A 25,006-nucleotide genomic window follows, 5' to 3' on the forward strand; every position below is an offset into this window, starting at 1 on the left:
CTCTGCCAAAGACCCCCGCGGGGTGGCGGAGGGACGAGCGCGGCGCTGCCAGCGGGGCGGGAGCAGCGCGGCGGGCGGGGCCTGCGGCGGAAGCGGCGGTGGGGCGGGCGGGACCGGAAAAGGCGGCGAGCCTTCGGGCGGCGCGGGCGCTTCCGTCGGGGCCCTTCCCGTCGGGGTTTCCCCCCGCCCCGCCCCGCCGGTGCCCTACCTGCGCCGGGTGCTGTGGCAGCCGGGGCCGCGGGAGTCGCCGCCATGCACGACGCCTTCGAGCATGTGCCGATCCTGGAGAAGCTGCCGCTGCAGATCGACTGCCTGGCGGCCTGGGGTGAGCCGGAGGGGCCGCGCCGCCGTCCGAGCCGCTCCGCTGTCCCGTCCCGGTCAGCCGTGCGGGGGGTGCCGCGCCCTGCCCTGCAGCGGGCCGGGGGAGGCAGCGCCGCCCGGCCCTGGCCGGCTGCACCCTGTGCGGGCGGGGCCCTGCCGCCCCCCGGGCCGGCGGGAGCGAGTCCCGTGTCCCGGCTCCCGGCCGTGCCCGCGGCCCGGGCCCCGCTATCCTGCCCGCCTGGCTGTGCAGGAGGCTGCCAGGATTCCCAGGGCTGTAACAGGGGACTAGCTAGTTTCTTGCTAAAAGAGCATCCCCTGTATTCTGACTTAAGTTTATCTTGGAATGCTGGTGGTACGTTGAGGTCTTAGATTTAGAATCTGTTTGCATGTGTTAATGGTATATCACCGTAGGTTATATTTTTGGGCATACTTGACTGTCAAGGTTTTGGTCAGTGACTGCACCAGGTGTATGATGATAGGACTTGATGAGGCTTATTGGAGCCTTGGCAGTTACCATCAGATGTACCACCATCACACAAAATCGATAATTAAAAGAACTCCAAGCACGATGGAATTGTGACCCCCACTAATCTGTCTTCAGACCGAAATTATATCCTGAATTGTAGTGCCCCATTTATACGTGGATTGTTTATGCTGGAGTTATGTATTGGAGAGGATGTGAAGATAGTTTATTCCTGCATTGCAGCTTTTATCTTTTATCTCTTTGAAAGCACTGAGTTTGCTGAAGTAGAGAAAAAGCCTAAACCTACAGCCTTCTGGCAGTATAGTTGTGTATAAAGAGGTGTAATTCTGTCCCTACAGCTTTTGTACCAACTAGTGGAAGAACTTGCAGGAAACAAGACTATTAAAATGCAAGTATATTTGGTAATGAGACAGTACTAAATGTAGAAAGAAATATTAATGTATGCTGCTTTCCTATATGATATTCAGCGAGGAAGAAATTCATTCTTGTTTAATCAACCTATAAAGATTCTGTGCCTTTTGTATGGTGTAGATGCTGTAAAGAGGAAGAGTTTGAAAGCCTGCCATAGAGCTTGTAGATTAAAAGGTTCTCTTTTATAAATCTTAAATGGCTTTTGGTTGTCCAATCAATCCAAATGTCACCTAAGCAAAGCTGCCACTATCCTTCCAAACATAGCTGACTCTTTCAGAGAGTTCTCATAAAAACCTGACTATTAAAAAAAATGAACAGTCAAATCCAGGTAGAACTCCTTGTTTTTCTTTCTGACAGTACTTCCCACTATGCAGCAGTGTTCCTCTCAGAGATAATAACATCCGAAGAATACTTTATCGCCTCTTTTGACTGCACAGGAGATGCAATGATTTGCTTATTTACCTTTGTATAAACAAGTGGAATGTGATGCCTAGTCTGTTTGTTCTGTTACTGCTTGATCTTTGGCTATTCTCTCCTGATAATGAAAGCTGCTTCTGAGCACTTCCACTGGAGAGGTGATAGGAGACGAGTAGTCACTAGAGAGTGTCCTCTTTGGCATTTGAAAAAAGTTCCCACATACTCTGATAAATGTAACATAGCCCCATACTAGGCACTGTGAAGAAAATTAACTACTCTGGCCAAACCCAACACAGCTGGGAAGGGCAGTACTTTTTGAACTAATTAGACTGTCTTTCTCCTATGTCTTTGTAGAGGAATGGCTCCTTGTTGGTACCAAACAAGGGCATCTTCTACTTTACAGGATCAAGAAAGATGTAGGTAAGTTTATTTTAAGAATGGCACAAAAAGTTGATTATGTTATTTTGATTTCCTGCACTTTAGGAGGCTGTAGTGATTTTAACACAAGTGTGTTTAATTGTTGATTTTTTCCTACATAGAGTTTAATGAATATTTGTGTATGATCTTTGGTGAAAGTGTTCATACCATTTTTCAGATGTACAAGAAAGACAGCAAGTAATGTGAGCCTTTGTTTTATGTCCGGTTTCTATTTGTTTGAATTTATAGTAAGCTGCTGTAATTTTTCTGAATACAATGCGCAAATATATGCAAAAGCAGTACCAGTTATGAGGGGTTTGACGTTATCTTTTAATGGACTGGATTAGTGAAAGACCATATATATTCAGTGGGTCCATGAGCATCATAGATGGGGGAGAGGGCTCCCTCCTAACTAGTGTTATCATGTATATACTCTTCTTCTTGTCTCTTTGACAGTCATAAGTGTTCACAGCCTATTCTAGAGATACCACAAATAGAACTGTTCTATTTTCAGTTTAGTTAAAATTGATTTTCAATAACAGATTTGTATTTCACATTATCTGCCGTTATGTAGAAACTGATGTTACTGAACACAGTAGTATTGTGTAGCATGGGACAGGAAAGTAAAAATCAAATGTGTGTTTCCAAGTTCTCAGCTCTTGGAAGAATGTTCATTTGTAGCTACTTGGATTCTACAGAATGAGTTCAACTTGCTTTTTCTGAAAGTTGTAGGCTATCTATTCCAGTCAGAACATGCTAGTTTTGAGTTGCTAGTGTCTTATCTCACGTGGTAAATTTCTTCCCCTTTTTTGCATCAATGCCAGGAGAGGTTATGTCATCAGAAAGTGTCTGTAAGTCTTTCTCCCTAAAACTCCTTTTAAACCCTTGTGGTGTAGTGTTTATTCCATGTCTATTTTGCAGTGATGTGCTCCCTAGCAATTTAAATTGCTGATATTTGATGGATAAAGTGTGGATAAAGACTTTATGGGTATCTTTGTATTTCTGGGTTTCAAATTACTTAGAAATAAGTCTTGTAACCTAAAATTCTGGCAAGGCAAAAATATAACTATTGATGAGGCCCTCAGAGGGGTACAAGAAGTGTAATTTGTATTTTCACCTAACTATGTAGAGGACCTTCTGATGCATTTAGCTATTAATCAAAGGTAGCACAGATATGTTAGAAGTGTCATTCTTCCAGTGTTATGTTTGCTTACATAATTATTTGTAATCTACTTAGTGTGAGATGTATGCAATCATGAGTGAGGGCAACCTCAGTTTACATATTCTCTCAAATCTTTCTCATAGGTTGCAATAGGTTTGAAGTGACACTAGAGAAATCCAACAAGAATTTCTCAAAGAAGATTCAGCAGGTAGGAAATACCATCTCCTTGATGTGAGGACAGTTTTCTGCTGTTTTCAGCCAATAAATGAAGTAATGTTACATCTTCAATCTCTGCTAAGCTTAACAAAAAAATTTCCCAAGACTATAGATTCCTCTAGTGGTGAAACAGATAGGTGTTTCTACCCACTCTTCCCATAACAGAATAAGCTTCGTTTGATTGCTAAAGCAGAAAACAAAGAATTGGAACTTGCAGGTTTATTTTGGGCTTTGGTTAACAGTAAACCTTCAGCTGCTCTGGCTGAGAATATTTGTAAATATGATGGTAATACACGAACAGACTGTAATATATTATTTAATTCCGATATGCAATCCTATGGGAATGTGAATGTAATTCCGCTTACTTGAAATGTAGAACTAAAGTAACTGCCAGTCTTGCTGCCATTTTCTTTTTTTTTTTGGAGAACTCGTGCTCATTGATTATATTGATTCTTGGGAAAACACCTCAATGATTATGCAACCTCTTTCAGCAGCACTTTGCATATCCTTTAGAAGTGTTTTTGTACTAGTAACATGCCAATTATTATACCTTTTTTTACCTGCTTAGGTTGCAAGTGCTACATTCTAGCTTTTAAAAAGTGAGCGTTAGTTAAAAGGGTTGCAGTGACTGAAGGAAGGTGCTGCATAGATAACTGTTGTGCTGTTTTCATTATTTTGAGATCATCTAAGATGCATTTTCTTAGACTGTCTATAATCAACCCTTGTTCAGAGGTTTATTTTGTGAATGGAGTCATTAACAGCATTCTCCCTTTCAGATTCACGTTGTTTCTCAATTTAAAATTTTGGTCAGTCTATTAGGTAAGTGAAGAAAAACCTTTTAATATTTAATGAGCTCAATGCAGTTACTTGTCTGAATGTGGCACTCCTTCCACACACGTGCATAGCAGTCTTGTTGTTGAGAAGTCATGTGGAATTTGAGCTTTCCATTTTGCAGAGGAAGTGTTAAGTGGCATGGATTGAGAAGCAGCTTTGCTTGTTGTAAGCCAGCTTGGAGAACAGAGCACTAATGCTGTTTTGTGATTAGAAATGAAGTACATTTGTGCACTGGAGTGTGTGTATATACATGTAGTTTGTATTGGCATTTGAGTATACACATGCACGTGTATGTGTGCACCGTACGATAGGGGCTAAAACTTCTGTCCAAACTTGTTTGATATAACAAACTTACTGTTAATATGTTACACCAAATATGGTTTATATGCAGATGGCAATCTTTTACCATTCTGTGGAAGATCTAAGTTTGCTTGGCTCTGGCTGTCTTTCTTTAACCTTATGATCTTCCTATGGTTTTTTTTTTTGCTTATGTTGCTACTCCCTTCTTTATAATCTCCAGGTTCCGGCTCTTCTGACTCCAGCATGTGTAGATTTCTGCTGCTTGCGTCCTCGTGCATATAAAAACCTGACCACAGTACCCTCCATTTGCAGCTGTTCACTTTACAGTAATTTCAGGAGCCAGTTCAAAATGCTCTATTCAGACAATCTTCCATCTTGAACTTGCTCTGCTCTTTCCTGCTTCCTGGCCCTTCCACTCCCACTCCTGCTTGGTTAGCATTTGTTCTCAGTTCCTGCATGTAATTTACCAATGTTGGTGTTAGTCTTCTTTTCTGCATTTTTTTGTATTTATATGTACCTTAACACTTCTCAGCTTTTGTGAAAACATGTCCTTTCCTTTCTTACAGCTCTTAGTTTCAGAAGTTCTTCTTTTTATATAAACGTAAAATGTGATAACTTACTTGAATTAGCAATGACCTCTACATGTATTAAATATTGAATAATAATTGGAATTTTGTTTAAAACAGAAAATAACATTTATGTTCATGACCTGTTGACATTTCAACAAATCACCACGGTTTCCAAGGCAAAAGGTGCATCTCTCTTCACTTGTGACCTCCAGGTAAGGAGAGGAATACAGTGGCACAGGCATCCTTACTGTTCGTAATAAGGATAACTTTTACACATCTCTGTATAGATTAGATTTGTTAATTTTGTGCTGCATGCAAATTGCTTGGGTACTAGTGTTTTTTAAAATTAGTACCTACTGCATTTGCTTAAGGCAACAATTTTTAGTGTAGTTACCTTCATTTTCTTCCTCTGCTTCATAAGGCATTTTCCTGTGCCTGTTATGATTGCAGCTTTTGATGAAATACTTAACTTTGTCTGTCTTGTTTTTTTGAAAGGTCCTCTTCATTATAAAAACCATTCCCTTTTCCTAGAATTGCCAGTGTACTAGCTCATAGTGGTTCCCTTGTCTAAGCAACTCCATCACTGTTTTTGTTATGTTTTTGTTTCTGTTTATTGGCCTGCACAGTCCCAGGGTAGCTGTGATAGATTCAAGCCATAAAATGGTTCCATAAGGTATAGCAGTCCCCTGTTCATGTGCTCTGGTTTATTAGGTGACTCATTTTTATCCAAGTGAGTTTCTCATCCTACCATATAATTCAGAAGCCTTCACAACCAGAAGTGCTCTTCATCATATTTTCTTTCTTTGCCCCATGGAAGCTCAAGTGTTAAATAGTTTCTAGAAAGTACTTGGGGTTTTCTAGATGTGAAAAGTAATGTGTTTCAAAGCACCTTTACATCTGGTCATTGCAAAGTGACTTGTTGTTTGTGTGTACAGGCACTTAACTTTCCTAGTATTTCTTGTCAAGAAACTTTTTCAATAGGTTAGAATATTAGAAGTTATGAATATTTTCATCTGTTAGTATAACACATTGTTTGCATTGTTCCATTTCCTTACCTCTCCTATACTGCACAGAGTTCTAGCTATTTATTCTAGTTTCAGGGCTGGACTGTTAACTCTCTACTTATTTTCTGTTTGTGTGTGTGTATTCCTTTGGTGCTCTTTTATTTTGTTGCATTTTCTTGGTGTCACAATCCCTGCCAAAGTTTGTTTTTAAGTATTCTGACACCACCTTCCCCCCCCCTTCCTTTTTTTAGGCAATGACCTTCTGGCAGGTTTAAACAAAGCTGCTCTTCAGTTAACAGCTTTGCTTCAGGCTGAGGATTCTTTTGACCTTGTATTATCTTACTTGCCTCCTATTTTGTGAGTGCCTGTGAGTTAGGCCTGTCTGTTTTCCCAGCAATCAGGTACAGGGGAAGAGGTGCTGAGAATGTGTGTGGCAGTGCGTAAGAAGCTACAGCTTTATTTTTGGAAGGACAGAGAGTTCCATGAACTACAGGTGAGTTGTGTTATTTCTGTAATCTAGTATGCCTCAACAGGGGGTGTAGTTGTTCTTCACTACTTGCTGTGCAGTCCCCCTTACCCAGAGACACTGCTGACTTCTGGAACATTGACTCTGGTTGGTTCTGCAGAGTTGTAACAACAAAGCAGAAAATAAAAGTGAAAATAGATGGTTTGAATCACAGTTAATATCATTAATACAGTTAATAAATTAAATTAAGGGCTGTGTCCTATATTTTACCATTCTGGTTGTAGTACACTTGTAAGTCAGTGGAGCATATTAGCATACAGCATCTGTGAATGTATACCTAATGACAACATTATGAGAGTGGGTGCACTTCTACTTGAAATTTTCCAGATATGTCATTAAGTCAGAAGATGGTTACTGACAACAAGTGTAGAGAGCTGCAGTTGTGAATACTGAAATGATAAAAATAACTAATTGAAACGGGTAGAGGCTTTTTCACCTACAGTGCCCTTCTAGAAAATTACCGGTTAGCTCAGAGCACACCTCTTTACTGTGCATGAATCTAGCCTTTTGGTTGAATATTGCCATTCCTTGACCAGTAGATGTCGGGCATGTGTGGTGGGGAATATGGTGCCTTTTACGCTCTGCACTGCCAGATTTGACTTCTGCTTTTCTCTTGTAATAGCCAGTTTAACCTATTTTCCCTGTTTTCCTCAGGGGGACTTCAGTGTGCCTGACGTACCCAAGTCTATGGCCTGGTGTGAAAACTCCATCTGTGTAGGATTCAAGAGGGACTATTACCTGATACGGGTAAGACTGGGATGTGTAATAGTGTTTTAAGAAGATTTGGATTGCATTAAACACTATGGGGGCTGCTTCTGTGCTCAGGGACTTAGTTAACAGATTTATGAAAACCAGCATGTCGTACTCTGGTATGGGAAGGGCAGTCTAAGTCTGTCCTTTTAAACTGATGTTGTTGGGAAGTGATCTTTTGTTTGTTACTGTTGAAAACAGTTTTGCAGCTCTTGCAGAAAAAGGGCGTTGGAGAAGATACATTTTGATTTGGCAACAGTCTGTGTAAGCTCAGCTTGCTTTTTATTTAATGTATTGAGAAAGGAGATAACTCAAAGAGGGGAAAAAAGACCAAGAATATCTTATCTGACATACAGTGAAGCTTAACTATTTTTTTGTTTTTGATTCTCTTGCTGAACAGTAGTAGTTTCAGTTTGATAGTCTCTAAACTTACTGTCATTTTATTACAGTTTCCAGTTACGCTTCCTTTACAGCTATAGTTGATTCTCTTTTCTGCCTTTATAGTTGGTTTCTGCAGATAGGATAGGAAAATAAGATGAAGTGCACCACACGTGTTCTTGCATGGTTGGCAATACTGATCTGTAGGCAACAGGAAAACTGCACATAATTTTTGCGATCACTTGAAACTGATGCTGCTCACAGAAGAAGGGATGCCTTTCTGTAGTGCTCTCCTAGATTTTATTCCTTCCAGTCTAGTTATATGAGTAGTTTTGCAGCTGCTCAAGCAACCAGGGTGGAAACTACCTGTCCAAATATCTACTTTGGGTTAGTTCTGATGCTTGACAGACCTATCCTTGAATGGCTCCATTTCACTAAATAGGCAGAAAAAATATACATGTATTCATGGTGTTGCTTTCTGCTAGCTAACTGTTGATTTATAAAATGCTTGAGCCGTAAATGCAAGGGAAGCAGCAAGAATGTGTAGCTGGAGTTAAAGGAGAAAGATTCTCTGTTTTGGTGGCAGTGAGTTGTTTTATCAACTCATGAAACAGCAATTTTTTGTGTGGGTTCAGTTCCCAGGACAGCATGTGGCCACAAAATGACTGGCTAGGACAGGGGAAAAAGACTAGACAAGTTGCTAGGCTTTTAGTTTGTTTTTTTTTCTGTTGTGGCAGCACTCACTCATGCCATAACAAAACAGTCTTAAAGTTTTGGCCTGAATTAAGTGTTTGGACACTTCAGCTGATATTGCTACTGTGCTATGTGTTTTATGAACCTGTATGAGTGATGTGCTCATAGTAACAGGAATACATCATCTCAGACACAAAAGTATTAATTCTGTATTCCACAATGATGTATAAGCAAGGTAAGTTAGGATATGCAGAAAATGTTATTGCTTCTCTTTAAAACTGCACTTGTCCGGTTAGTAATTAGTCTGGGGTGTAAATCCCTCTAGGGCTTTTTGGCTTTAGTCTCGTGCGGCTGTGAAATAGAGGTTATTTTAAAAAACAGTTTTTTTATCTTCTTTATTATCTTAGGTGGATGGAAAAGGATCCATCAAAGAACTGTTTCCCACAGGGAAGCAGCTGGAACCATTGGTAGCTCCTGTAGCAGATGGAAAAGTTGCGGTTGGCCAAGATGATCTAACAGTTGTGCTTAATGAAGAAGGGGTCTGTACTCAGAAATGTGCCTTGAATTGGACAGATATTCCTATAGCCATGGGTGAGAAGTAGCAGGTGTTTTTTTTTTTTAAATTTACTTCTTTACTCTTTTGTATGTGATAAAATCATTATGTTTCCAGTATTTTGAAACTAGCTGGATTTGTAGTGTGACAGTTTCTACAGTATTTTAAGTTGTACTATTGGAAAGGTTTCGTATGTTTATTTTTCCTTCTTAGTCTTCTTTGCTTGTAGTCTATATGCCTTTCTTCTCATAAAATAGGCATATTGCCTATCCTTTATGAAGGGACAAGGTCTGAAATGGAAGGTAGTGTTTTAAAGCACTGTAGTTCTTCTGGGAAAAGAAGGGCACGTTTCAAGGGGAAAAATTTGGAAAGAAGCCTTTAAGTTCTGGTTTATTTGAAGGAATACTTGAGAGCAATCAATTTAAATTTTTCTTGTTTTGTTAATAGAACACCAGCCTCCCTACATCATTGCTGTTCTGCCAAGGTATGTGGAGATCCGCACTTTTGAACCCCGGCTGCTGGTGCAGAGCATTGAGCTGCAGAGACCACGCTTCATCACCTCTGGAGGGTATTGGATAGAACTGATTATTACTGTTGTCAGGCTCTCTGGGTGTATGGTAGCGCTCGGAAAAACTGGGAACAACTTTTCTAGGTCTCTCAGCGTATGAAGTAGCATTAAAGCAGTCTGTTGGGTTTTTTATGAACAGATTGTTAAAGGCCATGTCTTGAGGAGGAAATTATAGAGTTGAGTGTCTTTGGGAATTTGTGATCCTGGACATACGTTCTTGTCCTTTCTGCGTCGCAATAATGCTCAAGTTGCTCTTGTATCAGATTGATCCATGTGTGTATTAACCAGGATTGTATTTTTTAGATAGGGTATTGCTTCTTTCTCAGCACTGGAACTTAGTAACTGAGTACTTTTGTCTTGTTTTCAGAACAAATATTATATACGTGGCAAGTAATCATTTTGTTTGGCGGCTCATTCCGGTGTCCATAGCAACACAGATCCAGCAGCTTCTGCAGGACAAACAGTTTGAGTTGGCTTTGCAGTTGGCAGTAAGTACTCAAAAACTGAGTTTGCAGCGGATGTGATTGTGCAAAAGTAAACAAAAGGATATTTGCCATCTGCTTGCCTACAGTGAGTCCACTAATCACTCAGTCCTAGTGTAGCCTCTCAGCTGTCCACTTTGCACAAACTGGTACACTCTAGCCTTTTTGACTTAAGCTTTAGTTTTGGGCTACCATTATTCCATATTAATCTGTGGATTAGTTTAGATTTTGAGATATCATCTGTGTGTAAAAGCTTACCTCTTAGCTGTTTAATTGGTTACCTTCTTTTAGATTTTGAAGTCAGTTAGACTTCAAAGTCTTCAGGCAGCTTGCAAACAGTGTTGTTTGAACTTATGTGTTTTGTTACATGGCTTTTGGTTTTTTTAGTACTACTCCTGAAACAATAACATTTTATAGATGCTGATGCAGTATGTTTAATTGTACTGCTCTTACTGTTTTAGGATTTTTTGGTTTCTGGAAACTTCCCTGGAATTATATAAAAATGAATTAATGGCATTTTGAATTGCTGACTTGAAAAAAAATTTTGAAAAGGTGAATGAATGAAGAGACAGTTACTGTGACAGAGCAATTATATAGATAATAAAAAGTAGCTTTCAAACCTTCCAGGTTATCTCCATGACACAATAAGCATAGCATCTGGCAGGCACCATCAGAGATGTTCACTTTGGAAGATTATCTTTTTTCTTTTTAATCTGTGCAATATATAATGCTCCTGTTATTTCTTAGAGTGTTTCCCTCTTGTATATGAGGCCCGAGAGTTTTTAGTGTTTGTTAATTTGTATGTTTGTAGGAAATGAAAGATGATTCAGATAGTGAGAAGCGACAACAAATTCACCACATAAAGAACCTCTTTGCCTTCAACCTTTTCTGCCAGAAGCGCTTTGATGAATCTATGCAAGTTTTTGCCAAGCTTGGTACAGGTAAATGCTTAGGTCATGCTTGAGGTACCTAGGTTAGAAGGAATGAAATGAAACTTATGGGCTGTTGCTTGGGGCTTTTTGTTTTAATGCTTTGTTTAATTTAAAACAGTGGTGTCTTATGCAGACCAATCCCCTGTGAATGGCAAATAACCTAGACAGCTGTTTAGCTGTTTTTTGGTGAAACTGGTAATAGTACTTAATCAACTACACCTAGTAAGTTAAGTTAAATCAAGAGTTTGCCTTTTGTGTAGAATATATTTGTATTCTAGGCTATTTTACAGCATGCATAGCATGTGCACAGACCCTTGAAGCTGAGTGCTTCAGCAGCTGCTAAAAGCCTACTCGTAGCTTAGAATGAAAAGTAAGGAACATCTTTAGATTTGCAATGTCATTTTACTCAGACCAAAGGACCCTTAACCCTTGGTTTAACCAAGCTGCTGAAATGAGGAAAGTTTTCTGTGCTTTTGGAAGTCAAAATAGTCTCTGATGCTACTTGTCTGATTTGTACTAGGGCTATTGGAAGAACACTTAAGACTCAACTGTACCATAGAATAGTGCTTAAGACTAAGATTCCTGTGCATTTAAACCTAGAACTTGTTTTGATGACACATGATGTTTGCTTTGGAAAACTACAGTGAAAGAAAAGGACTGAGAACTCAGAATACTTTCAACTTAAATTAGAGGACAGTAATTTTGAATTTACTTCAACTCTGTGAACATGGGTATTCATTAGTTACAGATTGTGCTATTCAGTTCTTGTTTCAAAAGCACGATAAATCTTCTCTTGAAACAGTGCTTCTTCCTAGAAGTCCTGTCTTATTGTCAGAGTCATTAATGCTGGGATTCTGTAGAAAGAGCAGCAAGACAGTTATAATAATGGCTTGTCCTCGTGGTGTGCCAAGTGGAGATGTTGGAACTTCTTGTGCTTGGACTTTGAAACAGTTTTTCTCTTGCTTCTTTTGCCTTGTTTTAGCTTCTCTTCTGTAACGAGTGAATTTTGTTATCTAGAATCTCGTGGATATACCACTTGACTACAGACTACTCTGTTAGAAAGCTAAGCTGATGCTAAGAGTTTACAAAAATATTATGAATGGTTACTAATCCTAGTTATTTTTTGCTTAGATCCCACTCATGTGATGGGTCTGTATCCTGACCTCCTGCCCACAGATTACAGGAAACAGCTACAGTATCCCAACCCCCTGCCAGGGCTCTCTGGGGCAGAGCTGGAGAAGGCACATTTAGCTCTGATAGACTACCTAACTCAAGTGAGTGCTCCTTTACCTGTTTTTAGAGCAGGGTTATTCAGTTTTAGCATGCTTTGTTGGTTTACTTTGTTGTGTAGGAAGCAGTACACCTACTCCAGCTCTGTCATGCTAGCCTTAGTGGGCTGTCTTCATGGTTGGAAACTATGACAGCAGCTCCTGAGTAAGCAGGGGAAATAGAACATGTGAGATACCCCACAGTTATGTAGGAAACATCATGTGTGACTGGACCAAATTTACTTATGGATTGGATCTGAATACGAGTCCAGTATTTTATGTCTGGTATCCTGAAGAAGACTTGAGCACTTGATCTTTTGTTTTTGTTTGGTGACTACTGTGGAGGGCACTCTGTCCAGGAGACAGGTCAAGAGCATGCATTAAAATGTGGAACAGGAGATAATGGGCACTGTAACTTCCTGCCCTCTTTATTTTGTCGTAACTGGAACCTGAATTGTTTGGTTGCCATCCTTACTAGACTAAAAGGAAGCTTGTGTTCAAAGGGGGATAGTTTTTATACCTAGTAGTTCAAAACCTAAATAATTTTCTGAGTGTTTTGAATGTTGCCTGACTTCTCTGAAATGTCTCTACTCAGGTTAACAGAATTTCCTTCTGACTATTTTCTCAAGACTCTGAATATTTTGCAGAACTATAAATTTGCAAAACAAATGTATACACCTGAATGTAGTTGTAAAGTTCATCTGTTGAGTAGTTAGTAACAATAAAAATTCTTTTGGAAACAATTTATTAAATCAAGTTATTAAATTGGCTTAATTTAGTCTTTTTACTTGGTGGATTATATTTTCTGAGGTGAGGTTTAGAAATTCATGGCCTTTTCCAGTTAAAATTTCATTTGATGTCCTGCAGAAAAGAAGTCAACTAGTGAAGAAGCTAAATGATTCTGACCATCAGTCCAGTACCTCACCACTCATGGAAGGAACACCCACGATCAAATCCAAAAAGAAGCTGCTACAAATCATTGATACCACCCTGTTAAAGTGTTACCTGCATGTGAGTGTCTGTCTGACCTAGAGGCTTTTCCTTTGCCACATGAGCTCTGTTGGAATTTCAGGAATATTTAAGAAGGAGGATTAGGAGCTACTTCAGAAATTCTCACACAACTGTCTGTCTTTGGTCTAAAAATGATGTGTAAGACTTGGTTAGCTAGTTTCATCACTGATCAGGAAACAGTTTCCTGGAATAAGCAGATGTGTCTGTTTCTGGCTGCTGTGTCTGTTGAAAGATCATGGGCATGCCTGTGTATTTTGAAGTTCTAACGAATGCTTACCTTGCCTTGTAGTGTTAAATGCAGAAGAGTATGATCTTTGCTGCTGTAATGCTTTCCAAAACTAATCTCTGTTCTTGAAGGGGAGTAGCTCTGATACAGTTTTCTTTCTGTCCCAGAAATGCTGGAAATGAACATGGGCCTTACTCTAAGATGTTAAACTGTCATTTCTTGTATTTCTTATGCTATAAGGCTTCCTTGCCCTCCAGCCCTTGCTTCCAACTCATGTTTTGTACTATATGCTTTGAAGTTGCACTTCCAGTGAAGTACCTTTAAGCATTCCCTTTTTGCTTGCAGACAAATGTAGCACTGGTGGCACCACTGCTACGTCTGGAGAACAATCACTGCCATATTGAGGAGAGTGAGCATGTACTAAAGAAGGCACACAAATATAGTGAGCTGATAATACTGTATGAGAAAAAAGGTCTGCACGAGAAAGGTAAGTACATGATTGGAGAGGAGAAGAAATAGAAGCATGTATTCCTTTTACTGAGTTTTTACTTGTCAGAAGAGGCTGTTTAATCACCATCTGGTGATCAGATCAGTCTTTGTTCCTGTTACAGTTTGGACTGTATGTTCAAACAAAACTTTGTTTTGTCTTCAGTAGCAGAACAGGAAAAATGCACTTTTTTGTGCTTCAAGTTGAGACTATACTTGTGTTACAAAGCAATTATTTTTTTTTTCTGAAAGCACTACAGGTACTGGTGGATCAGTCAAAGAAAGCCAACTCGCCTTTGAAGGGTCATGAGAGGACAGTGCAATATCTGCAGCATTTGGGTGAGTGTGAGGGAGAGCAGTATTTTTGTGAAGCTGTTACTCCTATTTGGCTTAGTGGTTATTCTTCTGTTTGGCAACTTTTAGAGGCTATCAAGCTGAAAGATATCCTTGTCATCTGGTTTGGTTTCTTGCATAATGCAAACTTCAATATTAGTTCAGGGCGTTTTGTTGAAACTTGAGTATCTTATTGGAAAACATTCCTTATTTCTGATTAAAATTTCCATCGGTAGAAAATGGGCCATAGTATTTTGAATTTTCTTCCAGTAATGATTTATCATCACTGACAAAAGGAAAATTTTAACTTCTAGTTAGGCTTTCCAGATGAAAGTCTTAACTTCTAGTTGCTGGTCTTTGTATTGTCTTTTATGAGATGAAAATCCTATATTAAGTTGTTGTTTCTTGTGTTTAAGTAGATCTAGATAATGACTTAACACCTGTAGTTGCTGTTCAAGCATCATGGTAAAAACTTGTCTGGTTGACTATTTGTTGTGAACTCTTGAGTCATTTTTTTATTTGCTAATTCTGAGAATAGTTCCCTTCCATCCAATATTATTTCTAAAAGCAAAACTATTCAAAAGTATCACACTGCTGGTTTGGTAGTGCGTAGTTTATGAGGGAAATACCTTTGTTCATCTCTTAGTCTTATACTGTTGCCCAAATTTGGTATTTTTTTTTCCGTAATTACTTGTTTTAAAAACCACTGGCTTCAATTAGCAACATGTTTATTCAGTGATAATACAAACATAACAATGATATTGAGACCTTTCCCATGTGTGCCATGTCTCTCTAACACTTCTTACTCATTGGTGTCATTTGGTAATGTCACTCACCTTAGAGAAATGTAAGTATGTTGTGTTCAACACAGCTTTACAAAAGAAACTTCTAATCTTACTTAAATAGTAATTCTGTCATCTTGGTAAGTTCATCTCAATTGACTTATGTCAGCTGTTCATTTGTTTTACCTGAGATTGCTGAAGGTTAAGACCTATAATTACCCAAGTTATCTGTAATACTTTTTTTAAATCTTGGCAGCTTGCTAAATTTTTTTAGACTTTTGGAGCTTCTTTGTTTCAGGACCCCCTGAAAATTGTTTTTTCTGTATTCTTCTTGGTCAGCTCTTTAAAACTGATAAAGGATGTTTGTTTACTTCAGAATAGTGAAATATAGTAGAAACAACATAGAAAGTTGACTCTTCCTGAAAAACGGAATGTTTTACACTGGTGTCGCTTGCAGAATTTCCCCCCAAGTAAATAACAGAAACATAACACTATATGTTTGGTTGTTTTAGCTGCACTGCCCATTCTTGGTTAATTGATGAGTGTTATTTCTGGGAGTCCCTAAACTAAGATGATAAAAGCATTTCAGACTATGGGATTTCTCCGCATTTTCCCCTTTGCCCACCCTTTGGTGAGACTTCTGTAGTTATGATCTCCTAATCTAAGCAATAATTTGTTTTGTTTTGTTTTTTTGTTTTGTTGTTGTTGTTGTTGTTATTTTAGTTGTATAGGGTGTATTTCTAGTTGCTTTCACCTACATTCTGAGTGAAATAAAAACTCTTCCTCAGTCGACTCTTTTCTATAGGTTTTTGTGGATTTAATGAAATACTCTGAAATAGTTTTTAAGTAATTACAGAAAATTCCTCCAGGCTTGTAACTGTGGTCTTTTAAGTCATCAAGTATGTATTACTGATGTGTATTTGATACTTACCTTGTGTCAACAGAGACACACAGTCATGTTTTCCTAGTGTGTTTTATTAGTTTTGTGAACCAAATTGTCCAAACAAAAGTATTCTTTCTAAAAGGGCAGGTCCTACATTTTCTTAAAAGCTGAGAAACTATTAGATGTCATGTAGTTTCTGTGCTAGTTACTTCAGTACTATGAGACTTTACTACTTGTTTTGAAGTATGTGACCATTTGCTATAGAAGTCATTAGACTGACAGGCTGGAAAATCACAGAAGGAAGTTATATAAGTGAAAAGTACAGTGCTTTCTCTACCCTACTAAAAACAAGTCTTAAAGGGAGACTTGGAATGTGATTAAGACAACCAGTCTTAGTTTTGGGCTGAATTGTTTATGTTTGGTAGCACTTAGTATTTGAGTTAATTTTTGTTTCTGTTTGAAATCATGTGTGTGAAGTAATGAAACTGTGTATTTAACCTGGAATGAACAATTTGCTTGACTTGAGCAGGGAGAAAAACAAATTGGATTCTTCATGTAAATTAAACTTGACTGGCTCTGAAGGTATCTGATTGTGTTGCGAGTAGGTAGATGCTTAGGATTTTAACACTGAGCCCTACTGCTTTTTATATTCCAGGCACAGAAAACTTGCACTTGGTATTTTCCTACTCAGTCTGGGTGCTAAGAGATTTTCCTGAAGATGGACTGAAGGTAAGTGTGGTTGAAAGAGGCACCTTGTCGTTGAGATTCTTAATGCAGTATATGGAATTGGGATAACTTAATGTAAGAAGCTATGTATTAATGCTAAATCCAATTAAAGATATAATTTGTGTTTTCTGTGTTCAGTACTGTGGTAATGTTAGCAGTAGATAGAGCAGGACAGTCTTTCACTTGTTCTTACTCTTGTCCATTCTTGGAATACTTTACAACATTTAATATTATTGATGTCACACTTCTTGCACAAGAGCCTGATTGAGTATTTAAATGTCAAATGTTGATTTGCTTTCCTTATTTTCTTTTTTCTCTTTGATATAAAATTGACTTCCTGTATTTGGAAGATGTAAGATCTGTAAGAGAAGAGTGTTCGCTAAGGCAGAAGTGGAGATGTGTGTCAATCTCTTCAGATGTGAAATAACTTCTTAGTGCCTGAATAAACTGATCAGATTTTTTTTTTTATACTTCTTGTGCTTACCTTTGGCATGTGTGATGATATGCTGGGCTTCAGTGCCTCAGAGAAATACGCTGTGGCACTTAAAAAACCCCCACACCTTTCTGTGAATAAAATTTTGTTTAACAGATATTTACAGAAGACCTCCCTGAAGTGGAAGCTTTGCCACGGGACAAAGTGCTCAGTTTCTTGATAGAAAATTTTAAAAGCTTGACTATTCCTTATCTGGTAAGAACTCAATCTCTACCAGTGCATTACATTCAGTACAAAATGTTACATGTAAGACTGTAGTTCTCCAGGAGTCAGACTCTGATGCTATCTCACAGAATGCTAGCTTTGCCATAAGTTGTGCAAAAATCCCATAATTGAAATTTATGAAATCCTGAAGTCAGGATTGGTAAAGGCAAGCATGGAACTGTTGCTTGCTTATAGTAAGTTATTTCCCAGAGTAAGTGTCTGTAACTGAACCTTAACATGTATTCACAGGAACACATTATTCATGTTTGGGAAGAAACCGGTGCAGACTTTCACAACTGTCTGATCCAGCTGTATTGTGAGAAAGTGCAGGGATTAATGAAAGAGTATCTCAGTTCTTTCCCTGCAGGTATGTTTAACCTTTTCTGGTGAGAAGACCGGGGGTGTGGGACAGCACAGGGGAACCTTCATATACCATATTTTTTTTAGCCTTCCCTGTTCAACCCTAAGTGATGAAGGAACTGGAACAACAAAAGTTGTGGGTTTATAGGGCAAGCTAGTTTATTGCCTCCCAAGAGATTTTAAGGGATCAAGCAACACTTTTTTCATAATTAAGTAGAATGGCAGCTACTACTCCCTGAATCCTGCATGTTAAGGGTAGGGAAGGGTTTTGAATAACTGAGTATTGTTTTATCCAGCCACTTGATGTTTAAGGAGCTGAAATAATTTGGCAGGTACACTAGAGTCCCAATCCACGTAACAGTTCTATCAGCATTTAGTTCCTCTTCATGATGATTTGTTTGTTCATCTTGTTCTGTGTACTAGTGTAGTAAAATAGTTGTAAGAATTTAGCTTATGTTGTTTTCTTCCATATAGATAGAACTCCAGTGCCTGCTGGAGAGGAAGGAGGAGACTTGGGGGATTACCGTAAAAAGCTTCTACTTTTTCTGGAGAAGTCTAGCTGGTATGAACCTGGTCGGCTAATTAGTGACTTCCCCTTTGATGGTGAGTTCAGTTTTCATAGGTTAATTAAACCCTAGCTTATTGCATTGTACAGCAAAACCTCCTCACTTATTGTAGAATCATGGTAACTAGAAACAGACAAGATGACTGTGTCTGTAGCTGTAGGCCACTGGTGTGTATACTGTTTTTGCTGGCACAGTTGGGTTTGCCAGTCTCTGCAGGATTCCTGTAACTGTTGACCTAAGACCTTGTGGTATCTCCTGTCACTTAAATATTTAGCCTAACTTTTTGATGAGCCTAAATTTTTCAACAGGTCTGAAGATTATTGTTTCTTAAGGTTACTTAAGAATTCATAAAAGGTTTCTGAGACTCCTGTGAAGTGTAGACTTACAGTCTCAATGTAATTTAAACTGTAGTCTGAGCACAGATTAATAGTTCCTACTGATAGTCTGATCACTAACTGAACTTTTTCTGTCATTTCTCTGTGTAGCTATTGACTTAATCCTTCATGCTATCACTAGGTCTCCTAGAAGAACGTGCTCTGCTCTTAGGTCGTATGGGGAAACATGAGCAAGCTCTTTTTATTTATGTTCATATTTTGAAGGACACCAACATGGCTGAAAAGTAAGGATTTCTTTATTTTATTTTATTTTTTTGCAAGTCTTAGTTTGCTCACTTCCCTATGGATGTGTAGTGAAATGTTTCTGTATATGGAACATGAATACTCTTAAGTCTTCAGGATCTTCTGGGTTTCCATGTTTTTTTGACTTTTAGGCTTTTCCGGGTATGTGTTCATTACAGATGCTCATTCTGTCCTCTTGAGGTTTACCTTTTCGTGCTCTTCTGTCATTGCACTTTAGAGCAATATGACTGCTATCAATGGGTTTCTTGTTTCCATCTGGCCTTAGCCTGTGAACTTCTGTTGTTTTGCTTCCTTTCTCTTTGGAGAGATGTTCATTAGCCTATGTGCCAAGTTAGGCTCCTTCAGTTAGGCAGAATCTTCTTAGTAAACATACAGTATTTTTCTAGATATTTTGTGCCAGGGAACCTCCTGAGTGAATCAGAAGTACTCAGGTACTCAGCGCTGGCAGGTATATGTGAACATTGGGACCTATTCAATGTAGCTTCATTTCAAGAGAGTTTCAGCAAATGCCTGTTACAGGGCATTCAGCCCCAGTATGCAGCGTACTCTAATGAACAACTTCTCTTTGTGATTTGGATAAACTAATTAGAAATATCTATACATATGTTATTATGCTGTGATGTGTTGACTGGAGATATCTCTTTTCCCCCTTTTTCTTACACAGCTAAATTAAATTTGGCTTCTGCACTAAAGCTTTTTAAATTGATTGGTAGTGGGAGATTTGCACAAAACCTCCCTTCTTTCAGCATTTTAATGCAAAATAAATGGTGTAATTTTGCTGTGCAATTTGATTAATTGATCCAAATCGGCTGTATGGTTACTTAACTTGATGACTTCAGTAGTCAAAGCACTTAAATGTTAATTTCTGTGAACTGATTCTATGAGTTCTAAAATTGTTTTTGTATTTTACTTGATTCTTCTCTGTTCTAGCTACTGCCATAAACATTACGACAGAAATAAAGATGGCAGCAAGGATGTAAGTAGCTTCATCTTTGTAGTCTTCCTGTTCAGTAAGGATGTAGCAGGCCATTCATAGCTTTTTCAGGACTTGAAAGTTTTGACTCTGTATAGACTTTTTTGGGGTTTGTGTAGGGAGCCTGTGTATAAGCTCTTAGAATTTAGGAATTACTAGATGACTGATTGGGTTCTTTTTGGTTTTGTTTGTTTGTTTGTGGGTTTAGGTTTTTGTTTGTTTGTTTGTTTGTTTTGTTTTGGGGGGGTTGTTTATTATTTATTTTTTGTTGAGAATGATACTGTATCATTGGAGTTATGATGGAACTCAAAAGACAAATTACTGTGTTTGTATTCCACGTACATCTGCAGAAAAGATAGGGGTACAAAGCAGTGAAGTGTTGGTTTCTAAACGCTATAAGTGAGTTCTGAAAGATGGATGAGGGAGGCATTATTAACTACTTTTATAGAAAATCTTCAGAATGCAAGTCTTGAAAGGCCTTGAACATCATTGGTACTTTTCAGGTTGTATTGTTTTAAGGTAAGAGCTGTTTAAATGAGCGCTTCAGAATTTTGGATGCCGTAGGTACAACTTAGTACCATTGCTGGGTTCTACTAGCACTGTCAGTTGTGGATACATGCAGTGTTTTCAGAACTTTCCTTTTGTATGCAACAGGTCTATCTGTCACTGCTCCGGATGTATCTCTCCCCACCTAGCGTTCATTGCCTGGGACCAATCAAGATGGAAGTGCTGGAGCCTCAAGCCAATCTGCAGGCTGCTCTGCAGGTTTTGGAACTACATCACAGCAAACTGGATACCACTAAGGTAAATCAGACCTGTAACTTCTCAGTTTGTACTGTTGGCAGAAGATGACAGAAGGTACTGGAGTAGGCAAGTTAGTGGATTGTAAGTGTCAAGCTAAATGTGTCAATTTCTATTCTATTTTGGTCTCTATTCCTTTTTAATTTTTCCTAACTTAAGTATATTTTGTTCCAGGCAATAAACCTACTCCCAGCAAATACACAGATCAGTGAGATTCGCATCTTCTTAGAGAAAGTCCTTGAAGAAAATGCTCAGAAGAAAAGATTTAATCAAGTGCTCAAGAATCTTCTCCATGCAGAGTTTCTGAGGGTAAGCACCCAGCACCTGTCATTTATTGGAACGGTGTTTTAAAACATGTTCAATATTTAAATTAACTGTTCCTTATACGGGATGTGTGTCCTCTAGAGGTGCTGTAGTGCACTTGAAATGTGACCCAAGTAGATTGAACATCCCAGTAGGAGATGGTGTCTACATTCATTTTAGTTTGGATGAGGTGTCTGTTTTTCCAGTAAGTCTCTGGACTCACTGTGCTGTGGTGTGCATTGCAGAACCATCTCAAACGGCTTGGACTGGATTTCTTTCAAGTAAAATGAACCAGAGGAAACAGTTCAGTAGTTCACCTTAACACCCCTTAGTGGTTAGAATGCCTTAGTCTTTGGACTAAGTTGAAAGTAAAATCCTGTGATTCATATAGTGTGCATATGGGGTGTTCAATGCCACCTGCTCTGCTCTACAGACCTGCTTCTTTTGTGCTTCACAATTTGGTAATGGGGATACTGAGAATTAAATGTTTTGACAGTTTGCAGTTTCACCAGATTAGAAGGCAGCTGTAGTGTGGCAATAATCTTTAAGCAAGTTGGGTTTTTTATCCTTCTTTAGGTCCAGGAGGAGCGGATCTTGCATCAGCAAGTGAAGTGTATTATTACGGAGGAGAAGGTGTGCACTGTTTGTAAAAAGAAGATAGGTAACAGGTGAGAGAGCTTGGTAAACTGAATCAAACATGGATCTGTTACTCTTAAACTAAAAATGTTGGAAAAGTTGAAATGTGTATATATCCAGAGAGAACAGCAGTATGAGGGAGCTATTTGAAGACTGTTTGAATTACAAATTACGTTGCTCAACTGGGTGATGGGGAATACCTCAAAGCTTTACTCAGTGAATTTACTGCAAGAGTTTAATCCTGCTTTCAACAAAGGAGTATAAAATCTCTTCAGAAACTCCCTAGAATTCTTATTTCACGACTCTGAAAGGCTTAGAATCATTCTGCTACTACCTGCTTCTTAACTAGAATTATGAAGGATGATATAAAGAATTTTAAACTAAGATACATGTGTAGTTTTCTATATCTGATGGCTTTGTAGTTCTTTGACTGATTTACGTTTTGTAGCCTAATTATCGTAGGATATCTAAAGGTAAAACTAATTTACTTGATTACCTGGATGCCAATAACTTTTCTTCTGCTATTCCTAGTAGGCAATTATGGCTTAATATATAATGTAAATTTTACTTGCACTTTTTCCTCTTTGAACTTGAGTGAAATGCCACATGACTAACTTAGTCATTGTTTCTCTTGTTGATGTGAACTCTTCTGAGATATCAGTAGCATTGACAATGATAGGAAAGGTTGTTTCCAAAATATTTTAATAAACATAGGTCTAAGTATTGCTGTGCATATTAAGTTTTTTGCTCTTAATGCATAGCATATAGCATCAGAATTTAAGTTTGCACAGCAGTATTGTTTTTGTTTTATAGAATTTTTCTAATGCCGTTAAGTTCAACAAGATTTTGAAGGTCAAACATGTCACCCAGTCCTTAGCTTGTTAAGCACTTGAAGTAAAGTGAAGTGTGCCTACAGAAATGAAAATAGATTAAAAAAAAAACCAAACACCAAAAAATCCCCTGGCTTACAAAATCCATAGAATTCTTTTGTCTGGTTTTCTCAAGAATATATTCAGGCTGTAATTTAAAAAAGAGAGAGTCACTTTCATGTAGGTGTCTCTTTCTGATTCTGTACAACTTGGATGTTCTTGTTTGAATATGGAAAACTGTCTGTATTGACAGCTGATTTTTGTGTTTTGTTCTCTTTTCAGTGCATTTGCTCGATACCCTAATGCAATAGTTGTGCATTATTTCTGCTCCAAAGAAGTCAACACACTCGACACCTGACCTTGTCGTGGTCAATAATTCCAGCACTCATATGAAATTCAGTACTGATGACTTAAGAAGTTGATGTGTCTGAGATTTTTGAGTCTTGTTGCTAGGTTCTCTTACACTGGGTAGGAGTCATTTGTATATGTGGACTGACTGTACCTACCTGGCAATATTGATTTACTAGAAAATTACTTTAACCAAGTTGTTATAGTGCTGGCAACTACTCTCAGTACTCAGATTAAGAACAGAAATTGATTTTTGTAGTGAGTTTTGTAATGCACTCCAGCCTTGCAAATGAACTGTTAGACAACTGTTGGCCGTTCACCACAAATCAAGTTTTACAATAAAACGTACTTTCTTAGGGTGAAAATGTTGTGATTTGGCCTTGTATGTAAATATTTATTCAAAAAAATAAAATTTCTTAAAGTCTGTGCAGCTATATCAGCATTGCATGGAGATCATCAAGTGTTTGCCATAGAGGAGGCTTCTGTGTCTATTTCTAGACACAGAAAGTATAATTTTACTTTCATCTCAGTGACAGAAATGTTTAAGTGCTGGCCAAAGGACTCTTTATTGATATTCAGTGTTATTGGCTGACCTTCAGATAAAAAGTCGTTTCACAGGAGGTAGTCAGACAAACAGTAGATATCACTGGTAAGTTTTTTTGTTTTCACTTTAGTTTGAGAGCTTTAAGTTGAAATAACTTGTTTGTTGTTTGCACTGAATACGTTCCCTCTTAGCTTTAGTGGAAGCTTAAATACTATTTGAAGAAGTTCATACCTGCACTTATAGCAAAATACAGAGAACACCCTCTAAAGCAATTTCTGGAAGGAGTGAACTCTGGTTATTGCTTGAGCTTCTAGACTATGCTTGAGATTTATGTATATAAATTCTTTAGTCTCTGGCTCACTTTCCAGCATTGAAGTAAAATCCAGACTTTCAACATCTGTCTATTTTAAGTGCTCTAGAACTGTGTTCTGCTCAGGCTGGTACTGTTCTTAAATTATTCTTGGGCCAGAAGTCTTAACACAAGAACTAGATTGTACCACACTCACTGTAGGCTGTAGTATTTTTGTCTAACTTATTTTTCAAAAGCATAAAATAGCAGATTGGTAGAGGGCTATTAAAATGTTTGGTGCAGAAAGAATCTGTGGAGAGTGATAATGAAAAGGCAGCAGTAGCAAATAACCCAGTAGAGTAGCTATTTGACTCCCGACACCTTGCTCTAGCAACACTTATAAATATGGTATCATTAAATAGTATGAGCATGGCATGTAACTACCAGATATCACATCTTTATGAATACATCCTGTAAGCCTAAGATGTAGTTGGATCTCAGTTAACGTTATAGGTTTACTTAAGCCTTTATGTGAATGTTTTTTAGAAACAGATCTGCTGTAAGCTGACGAGTCCTAATTCACTTTCCCTTGCCAGTATTAGTAGTTTTCCTTGATAACTTGTTTTTTGCTTTTCCACATGTATTTTGTATTTATTGTTCACACATTCTTATGGATTTCTTGGTCCAGTGTTTTGCTACTTCTGTACTTGGATGTCTTTCTGCAGAGGCCGGGTAGAGGGAATCTGTGGTGTTAATGTTTTAAACTTGTATTTCTTCTATTTGAAGAAGAGAGCCTAAAAATACTTATACTGGATTTGCACATTCTGTATAGATCTTTATATACTGGTTCGGGTACAGAGGGAAGGTGGTTTGGGAGAACTGTGTTTACAGGTAATTGAGAATGAAAGAAGGGTATTTAAAAAGACCCTGTATTCTTTGTATACAGATATAACAATACTACTCTGATTTTTACCATTAGTATCAGTTTTATTTACCTTCATTTTCTGTTACAAGGAGAACTGTACTCACATATGAAGATCTTCATTGTACTCTTTCTTACAGGTCTAAGGTTGTGCCTCTCCACTGCATACCTTTTACAGAGATGTGGTTTGTGCTGTAATTTGGTTTTTTTGGTTCATATAGTGTGGTTTGGGTTTACTAACCATACAGCAGGTTTATCTAAAGCAATAGGTTGTAATAAATATTGTGAACCAGTGTGTGTTTCAGTCATTGTGCAGTTAAGCTTCTCT

The 25,006-nt window shown here is 38.3% G+C and overlaps 1 protein-coding gene across 3 annotated transcripts; it reads left to right on the forward strand.

Moving 5' to 3' along the window:
• Positions 1 to 155: 155 nt before the first annotated feature.
• VPS39 (VPS39, HOPS complex subunit) lies at positions 156 to 24,971 on the forward strand. 3 transcript variants are annotated; one of them, XM_027642301.1, is made up of 26 exons: positions 156 to 325; positions 1,988 to 2,053; positions 2,875 to 2,901; positions 3,356 to 3,420; positions 4,205 to 4,247; positions 5,249 to 5,343; positions 6,530 to 6,628; positions 7,316 to 7,408; positions 8,890 to 9,073; positions 9,483 to 9,603; positions 9,971 to 10,091; positions 10,897 to 11,026; positions 12,149 to 12,291; positions 13,153 to 13,296; positions 13,868 to 14,009; positions 14,261 to 14,347; positions 16,662 to 16,735; positions 17,322 to 17,420; positions 17,679 to 17,796; positions 18,264 to 18,392; positions 18,872 to 18,974; positions 19,924 to 19,969; positions 20,621 to 20,770; positions 20,942 to 21,076; positions 21,647 to 21,738; positions 22,858 to 24,971. In XM_027642301.1, the coding sequence occupies exons 1-26, from the start codon at positions 253 to 255 to the stop codon at positions 22,931 to 22,933; spliced, it is 2,655 nt and encodes an 884-aa protein (XP_027498102.1). In that variant the 5' UTR covers positions 156 to 252; the 3' UTR covers positions 22,934 to 24,971. The 3 variants fall into 3 exon arrangements, with proteins under 3 accessions (XP_027498102.1, XP_027498103.1, XP_027498104.1); XM_027642302.1 differs by lacking the exon at positions 2,875 to 2,901; XM_027642303.1 differs by lacking the exon at positions 2,875 to 2,901 and having other exon boundaries at positions 1,988 to 2,048; positions 3,351 to 3,420.
• The last annotated feature ends 35 nt before the right edge of the window (positions 24,972 to 25,006 follow it).

This window comes from Corapipo altera, unplaced genomic scaffold, assembly GCF_003945725.1.
Source record: "Corapipo altera isolate COAL_440 unplaced genomic scaffold, ASM394572v1 23b, whole genome shotgun sequence".
In the NCBI taxonomy this organism is placed as follows: domain Eukaryota; kingdom Metazoa; phylum Chordata; class Aves; order Passeriformes; family Pipridae; genus Corapipo; species Corapipo altera.